The sequence below is a fragment of the Eurosta solidaginis genome, chromosome 5 (assembly GCF_040869045.1).
Source record: "Eurosta solidaginis isolate ZX-2024a chromosome 5, ASM4086904v1, whole genome shotgun sequence".
Classification (NCBI taxonomy): Eukaryota; Metazoa; Arthropoda; class Insecta; order Diptera; family Tephritidae; genus Eurosta; species Eurosta solidaginis.
The window spans coordinates 173,678,282-173,687,510 of NC_090323.1; the positions used below are offsets into that span (position 1 = coordinate 173,678,282).

A 9,229-nucleotide genomic window follows, 5' to 3' on the forward strand; every position below is an offset into this window, starting at 1 on the left:
TTTTCAGAGATTTTTTGTTTGTATACTCTTATCTGCTTCGTGGAAAGTTTCATCGATTGCGAAAGGAAACTGTGGTTCACACCTTTAGTGTCCTTGACAATCCAATGCCGATTGGGTACAACCAACAGACGGAACCACAATATGAACATATTTCCTCTCTCTAAGCGATAAAGGAAGGTCAACAAGTTTCAATCGTCTGGCGACTTCTGGAATCAAGTTTATTTGGCGTCGAAGAAGGACGGGACGAAAGTGCTGCTGTCATCAATTTATTATTTTGTTATAAGTTTAAAAGCGGAAGCCAGTTATGACATCAGTTTCGTAATTACTTAGAATATGACTGATATCGACCCTGGGTAAATCCTCGGGAGACAGTAACCACAGACAGTTACCACATAATATTTTATTTTTCCCAACTCGTCAGATTCCATGCCGCTGCAGCAGGCTTCCAGTATGTTGAGACGTACCGAAAAATACTCGTAATCGACAGCGATCGATCGAAGCTTCAATTGCCGCGGGTAAATGCTGCTTTGCGAGAAGTAACATTTTGCCACCATTTGCCTAGCTAAATAGAGGCCCATCTATATTAGGTCAGAATACAGGTTGCCAACGAAGCTTCAAATTTTCTCGCTACGTCGCGTTGGGTTATGTTTTGTCGGGTTATTGCTAAGTCCCAGAAACGAAATTAAATCTAATCTTATAATAATTCGAAGCAATTTCAAGCGAGGTAAGGCTCCTGGACCATCTTCCATTGCACCATGGTCGAGATCAGCGGCATTGTTTTCCACATAGCCGTCGAATTGAATGTCAAACTCTCTCACCATAGTAGGAGAGCACCCACAAAACATAACGTGAGGTGTCTAAAAATTTACCCTGGACAAGATTTGTAGATTATCTGCGCACAGTGGTACCACTAGGCTACTGGTTTCGAAGTCCACCAGAAGTTCTTTTACCACAACAATCTAAAGTAGAAGAAGAAGAACACCTCTTTAACCGACCTGTGCATAGATGAGTACCCGGGTACCTTTGCATTTCCAAAAGCCATTTTTAAATAATCTACAAATAGAAACGAGTTAAAATTTTGTGGCATCGTATGGGAATAAGTTTTCTACAAAAACGAGAGACATTTTTTTCAAATATAATTTCATAAACAATTTTTGTTGTTATATCGGCCTACTGATTTATAATATCGCGAGTTAATATCGAGCTCAAGGCCTAACAATAATTATTTTATCATTATTATTGTTACAATATATTTTTTCTTAATTAATACCGCTGTGATGGCTGAATGGTTATAGCAGCGGCGCCTAAACGTTGCCGATGAAGGAATTTAGCAGTTCCCGAAATGGATCTATACAACGAGCTTTGGCAGTTGTCTAAAATTTTTTCTTTCTTCTATTCTAATTTAAAATTTTTTCAATTAAGCAAAAATATATTATAACAATAATAATGATAAAATAATTATTGTTAGGCCTTGAGCTCGATATTAACTCGCGATATTATAATTTCATAAAGATGATTTTTTTTTAAATTAATTTTTTATTACTAGTTCTCATGGCTGGGATACCCAGGTACCATTAGTAGTTCTCACGTATGAACTGACTTGTGGTACTCGTGTACCCAGCCATGCGAGCTAAGAAGAAAAATTATTGATGAACAGGACGGTTAAGGTACTTCTTTTCATACACACATCTACACACTTTACCCAAAGCAAATGCTTAGTGTTTTAGGGAACCCTCTTTTTATCTTGTCATTGAATGAAGAGCCACCGAGGAGTCCAGTTCCGGATGTAGCGTTTAGTTAGGCGCTTAAATGTTCTTTGGAGAAAAGATGAGCGACCGATAGGTCTAAAGCAGGGCTCCGCATTCCGTAGCACAACTGTGCTCTCAATTCCCATGCAAAAGACAATCACTTAAAATTTTTGGAGACCCATAGTCTAAAGTCTTTAGAAAATATGTATATAAGAACGTTTACCAGCCTTTGAAACAAAGGAGACTTTGTTCATGTAAATGGTGAACATCTAGCTAAAGGACATCACCAAAGAACTTAAAATGCACAAACGAGAATAGTGTATTGAATAAAAGTCCAGTATCTTCCAGGCTTAGTCACGATATAATTGGCATTCTTTGCTATGAGACGGAGAAAATCTGATGAGATTATTCTATAAACATCAATATAGTCCAGCTAATGAAAATCGAGTTGTTGTTGTAGCTATTAATATACTCCTCGAAGTGTTTAAGGACTATTATGGATGATAATAGTACTAGCCGGACAATCTAGGCTATCCCGCGCAACATTGGCCAACCCGCCCCGCACCCTAGTTTCAGGAACAGCATGGGGTCGCCAGTGCTTTACATGCTAAATATGTATATGATATATTCATGTAACAGGATTCCGCGAGGGAAGGTAAGGTTGATATATGGGTTAATGAAGCTGTGAAGCTATTAAGCTTTATATGTATAACCCCTTATCGGACTCCCTCCATATATGCACAGGAAAATGAATCCCACACTTATTTGGGAGGACCAGGTGAAAAACGAATATCGATGAGTTCGCTGGTTGAATGACTACCTCCGAAGTGGTGCTGATCCGATGCAGCGCGGGCAGTTCGTAGCCGCAATTATTCAAACAACGCAACGCTTAAGCCTAAGCATTATGTATTAAAATTAATTTTAAAATCACCAGCGACTGTTACAGCTAACAATGCGTTCAAAAGACTTGCAAAGGGAGCAATTGAATTCTGTGGGAATGTCAAAATGTTCAATAGAAAGCACTGTTTACTGGTCGTTCTAGTACGACCAAAGCGGATGTCATATGTATCCGTAAAGCACATTGCAAATGAAAGCGAATTTGAACGAAGGGGTTTAGTTCATTGGGACTCAAATTAAAATAACTTGTCTTTCATTTTAGTAAACAAGCGTAAGTTCATATTCAAAACGTTTCCTCATCCGGCTATCTTTCTATCTTTTTTTGCACTCGCACCCCCGCTACCGAGCCTTGATTATAAAGCTTGACACAGGCCTCTTTGCCGAAATTTTCTCTTGCACAGTGACGGAGTGAAGCTCCCCTGGCTATTTCGTAAAGGAACAAATATTTGACGATTTTAATGGACGATATTAATGGAACGCACTGTATATTAGGTTTTCTACAATTAGCAGAAACCTTCTTTTTATCGCTACCTTAAGAATGTAAGAATTTTGAAGATAACAAGGAAAATATTACAGGGTAGTAGTTATAACTTTGTTTCTTCCGAACTTAGACTCTTCTGCATCTTTGAACTTTATATGTGCGAAATAATATCTATGCGTCAACTTTCCATGTTCTAGCAATTTGTTTGGGAAAGTATTCTTCAATCATTTGCGGAAATACGGCGAATGGTTGGTGCACATTCGTCAGTGTTAAAGTTACTCAAAGACCACCATCAGTGCTGTTATCAGTAACCTTGTACAGTTATTCGTAATTATTGGTAGCAAATGATTGTAAATTAGTATGACAGCATAAAGAGTTCTCAGTACGCACACTTCAGTTTTATACATAGTTGGGCATAAAGCATAAAATTTTTTAGTGCGCACTGCATTCTGTTCTAAATAAATTTAGTTATATTGGGAATACTCTTTACTATTTCTTGGGCAATTAATAGCTTCTCTCCCGTTATGCTGCAGAATACCCAGTACTGTTTCATTCAAAAAATCAAATGAAACCTTCATTGCACACCATCATTACCCTCCAGCACTAGTTCCTGTCTCATCAAGAGGCAGTACTAGTTCTAATTCTCTTCCGTCGTAGTGCATTCAACTATCTTTTTCAACATTGTGATAACCTGAACTTTTGAATGCGTTCTTAACGCGTACAGTTTTGTTGTTATTGTTGTAACGATGATGACACTCCCCGAAGGGGGCGAAGTAATATGAACGGGTTTTTCACCATCAAATTTTAATCCATCCTTGAACCAGACCTCTGACGCAGGTTCAGTATATGGATTCCATGTTTTCCAAAGTGTTCTGTCTATAACGTAAACTTCAAAATTCTATCAGACTTTAAGCGTAAAGGCATGGCATCACGTGGGTGCAATACGGGGTTTCCTATGAATTTTCTTATTACTTGCATTTGCCCTGTCATGTTTCCGCTCTTTGGCTTTAAAATATTTTGAAGTCTTAGTGCAGTAAGTGTTGCCTCTTTCTCTATTATAATGGGAAGGGAGGTATTCCCACGAAGACACTTAGTGCTTCAGCAAAGGATGTTCTCATAGTACCCGTTATGACAATACAAAGTGGTTGATGCATTCTGTTGAATTTTGTTATTGCTGCTAATTGCGTGGTCTTCGTCCACCAAACCAAGGAAGCATAGGTGACTATTGGAGATATTTATTTATTTATTTATTAGTCTACAATTTAAAAATTTATACAGACTAAAATGTTCAATTTACTTAAAATATGTAGTATATGCGATATAAATATCGTATTTATTCTACACATTTATAAGAAGGATAGATTGTTGTGCATCAATTCTTATACGTATGCCCAAGCAGGCAGCCGTCGTGAGGATCTCTGAAGGACGAGAGGGAGCCAACGTGAAGCGCTCATAAAGGAGCCAACGCGAAATGCTCATGAGGGAGCTGTTTGCCCAGTAGGAGGCTCTCGTGAGACGTAATGTATATTGTAGATGACGCAGTGACCAGTACGTTTTTGTAAAGTATTTATTAGGCGTATGATCTTATCACACTTTTATGTGTTTTGATTTGCCTGTGCTTTGCAATAGATAAGCATTTTCTAATTTAGGTTAAATAGTATACTTTTCTTTATTAAGAAAGGCGAGTCTGAAATATTTAAATTGATGTAGTGCTTGTTGAAATCCAGACACAAACAACGAAAAGCTTCGTGCATTTCAAAATTAGATCTGCATGTACTAAGGAATAGTGGTTGAAAATGTCTTGATGGCCTCATAAGGACATTAATCTTTATCTCACTAAGTAAAAATGGGCTACTCACAATCTCTCCCAATAATTTCACCATGAACAACCCAACATTTCCCTGTGGCTCTCAAGGGAAGGGAGGTAAATAAGCTTCAACCGGCTATTATAGGATGGAAGATTCCTTGTTGAATCCCACGATAAGTGACTTAACGCAAAAAACAAGAACTGTTTTCGAACCGATTCCAGCATGTCACGATAAATCTGATATAGTGGGTTCCAAACAATTTACGCGTATTCTAGCATCGGTCGAACTAAGGCAGTAAAGAGTGCTCTTGTGACGTAAGGGTCCATAAGGATCCATAAATTTAAGGAAAGCTAACACACCTCTAGATCGAGTCACAGAAGTTTCAATATGATATTTGAAGTCCAGTTTGGGGTCCACTGTGATACCGAGATCGATAAAACTAGTAACTTGCTCAAGCTGGTAGTCACCTATCGAATAATTATGTACCTTATATGATTTTCTAGTAAAGCTGATGAATTTGCATTTGGTTGAGGACCATTTCATTGGCCTTGCACCATTGAACTATGCTATCCAAATCGTTCTGAAGAAGTAGTCTGTCTCCAGGCCTTTGAATGGATCTAAAGAACTTTACATCATCCCCCATGTTTTTCCATAGGAACGAGTGTGGCAAAGAAGGCTTTTGTGCCTATGTATCCGATTAGCTTCAGCTCGCAGGTAGTCATTTAACCTGCAGGTCGAAACTGTTTCTTTTCGTGATGTTTTCACATTTTCCCTGCAGGATTATTATCCGCATCAACATCAAGGTGAAAAGTTTACATAAAAAACGCTCAAGAAAAATTGCGTTTGTCTTTGTGCATCTTATTTTTCCTTGATCAACGACCCTGTAAGAACATAGTTGGTTCAGTAACAGGGATAACAGCATAGACACTTTTTATGGGTTTTTTAATGGAATTTTCAATTCTCTTTTTCTGATGCATTCTGATTTTTGTGTTTAACAGGGAGTGAGCCCGAACCCGCTTCATAGAGAACAGAGGGATACAACTAATGGCAAAATTTCTTGGCCATTACAATTCAAAAGAGAGAAAATCAATGTTTTCTCGAGCATTTTCTTTAGATATGGATAATATGCTTAAATATTACTACTGAGAATGGTTTATAAAATAAAAAAAAAAAAATACTAAATTAGATATGCTAATATGGTTACCAAAAAAACCTATTTTCCATCGTTTTTGAACAAAAATTTTTCTGTTTAGAATAGTGGCCAAGGATTGCCACCTAATCCTATTATATATGGTTTTTGAATTTTAGTCAAATTTGGTATATAGAACTTTCGTCCTAGGTTCTACCGCTAAGGATGTTTTGCAAGATTGCCTCAGTTTTGAAAAATATTTCAAAAAAGATTTACGGTCTAGCGATGCCGCATAACCTTATTAGGCATAAATATTCCTTTACATATCCGCTCGTATCTCAATAATGGCTTAACCCCCTTATAAAATTTCAATAAAAGTAATATTCTAAACTCAAAGTTGTTTCACTTTGTGCAGATAAACATTTAATGCAAAGTGCCCAACTATGGCTCTTAACATTTTTAATTGCTGTATAAAAAGCAACAGTAGCTCTTCAAAAACTTCCATCGAACGTTTTATTTTGTGAACGACTACGGTGAAAATAACACACAAATTAAAATGTTCTCAAAAATAGTTACACTGGCGGCGATAACATTATTCTGCCACAGTACAGTACACGCCGACTACACCAGCTATGCAGGGTAAGTATAATAGAAGTGCAAGAATAACAGACAACATTTAAGAAAAACTTTTACCTTACTCACGCAGCTACAAAGTGTACGACATCAAAGCGGAAAACCCTTCACAACAACAATTACTACAACAGCTAGCCAATAATGAGGCATACGACTTCTTTACATTGCCACGTATATTGGGTTTACCAACACGTGTGCTGGTAGCACCAGCAGATCAAACAGAGTTCGAAGCAACACTCAGCTCTTCTCAAATCGCCTACAAATGCATCAATGAAAACTTCGGTGCAACTTTGGAGCGAGAGAGAGCTCAAAATAATTTGCAACGTAGTTTACGTACGAAATCACAGCGTAGCATTACATTCAGCGCTTACCAACGTATGGCCGAAATTGATGCGTATCTCGATGAGTTGGCTGCCACCTATCCAAGTAGAGTGAACCTCAAAACGATTGGTAAATCATATGAAGGACAAAGGTTACGAACCATTACCGTGAGCAACGGTGATGGCAGGGCGAATAAGAAAGTGATACTACTCGATGCTGGTATTCATGCACGTGAATGGATAGCGCCAGCCGAGGCACTCTATGTCATACATCAGTTGGTTGAGAATTTTGCTGCGAATGCACATTTGTTAGAGAACTACGATTGGGTTATTTTACCTGTTGTAAATCCTGATGGTTACGAATATACGCACACCAATACACGTATGTGGCGTAAGACACGTAAACCAGTGACCTCAATCTGCTCGGGTACAGATGGTAATCGTAACTTTGATTTCCATTGGGGTGAAATTGGCGCATCGAGCTTTTCATGTTCGGACACTTTTAAAGGACAATCCGCTTTCTCTGAACCCGAGACGCAGACACTGCGCGATTTGATGTTCTCACTTTCCGGACGTGCGAAATTCTATCTCACCCTACACTCATATGGCAACTATTTGCTCTATCCATGGGGTTATACAAGGTAGGTGTAAAATTTCGAAAAAAAAAATTGTATTTAAAATATTCCCATGAAATTAATCAAAATTCATAATTTTCAGTGAACTGCCTTCCACATGGCATGATATTGATGATGTGGCCCAAGCTGGCGCTGTAGCCATTAAAAAGGCTACTGGCACAGACTACACCGTGGGCAGCTCAACAAATGTACTGTATGCCGCTGCTGGTGGCAGTGATGATTATGCCCTTGCTAAAGCCAATATCCCTATTTCAATTACAATGGAATTACCCGCTGGCGGTAATGGTTTCAATCCTGCTCCCGAAAAGATTCAAGAACTTGTTTCTGAAACTTGGATTGGTATAAAGGCAATGGCGGAGAAAGTTGTGACGACATATTAAGTAAATGCGTTATATTTTGATATCTTCATGTGTGTGTGTGTGCAAATAATTGGAATCGAAAACTGATAAACATAAACTAACTATCTTAAATCTTGATAAATATATCGCTGTGATTGATTTATGCCGTTCTGGTTTATGGTTTATCTATATCTTAGGTTTTATTTGCTATTCTGACGTTTGGTATGTCATGTGACAGCTTTATCACAGAGCTGGTCAGCTAATTTAACACCCTGTCTCACACGTTAATAACGTCAATGAAAAATTACAACAACATCGTTGTCGTTGCTTCTAAAAAAGAACTTACCGCAAAAACACTCGACAAAAGTTTAGCAGATTGCTATAGATATGAGTCAGGCTTTGTGTAATCTAAAATCGGTACTCTTCGATAGAAAGCGACTTTTTTGACCTCTCGAATCTCCAGGTGTGTGAATTTTTGTCCCCCCTAACTACGACCGTGCGTTCCCGCGTGTCCGTTGCGGTAACTTAGTCGAAAGTTTAAAAGTGCTTTTGCTACTAGCGAAATCGCCGTATGCAAGGATATAGTATAGCAATGAAAACATTCCGCCTACCGAACCAGATGATGAACGAGCACAATATGAGACATTATATTACCAGCCAAAAGCTCAGAGACGATGGGCACGTCACCCAGGAAGACCCCTTCCACAAATAGGAGCTTGAAGCCACCCTGCACATTATGAAGCTTTGAAAATCACCAGGGCCTAACAGAATACTGTCGTAGACAATTAGATACGCTACAAATATTTACCCAGAACCCAAATCAAAGGAGACCTAACTCTCCATCGTTTTTCCACCTCCTATGTATACTGGACACCACAAGAAAACTGATAGGGAGCCTCATGGAGAAACGCCTCACGAGAGCAAAAGAGGATTTGGGAAGACTGTCTCAGCGACAGAATGGCTCCTGGAAATATCTCATTTCAATAGACGCCATTGTAGAAGTTATAAGCGCGGTCAAGAAAGCCGAGACTTCAACCCACCGAGCAAGACTGGAAGTTTTGCTGTTCACGCTCTTCACGAACGCTTTTAACAAAGTCCGGTGAAATTAAGTGCTTAAAGTATTAGAACGCTTTATCAGGGTACTGCAATACCTGCTTGGAATTCTGAAGCATAACCTCAGAGACCGATATCTAACGTACGAAACCGCCCGCGGTCAAATAAAGATGAATATCACAGGCGA

General features: G+C 38.7%; 1 protein-coding gene across 1 annotated transcript; it reads left to right on the forward strand.

The window, feature by feature from the left end:
- Positions 1-6,576: 6,576 nt before the first annotated feature.
- LOC137233848 (carboxypeptidase B1-like) lies at positions 6,577-8,152 on the forward strand. The gene is made up of 3 exons (XM_067757326.1): positions 6,577-6,702; positions 6,770-7,657; positions 7,734-8,152. The coding sequence occupies exons 1-3, from the start codon at positions 6,620-6,622 to the stop codon at positions 8,029-8,031; spliced, it is 1,269 nt and encodes a 422-aa protein (XP_067613427.1). The 5' UTR covers positions 6,577-6,619; the 3' UTR covers positions 8,032-8,152.
- The last annotated feature ends 1,077 nt before the right edge of the window (positions 8,153-9,229 follow it).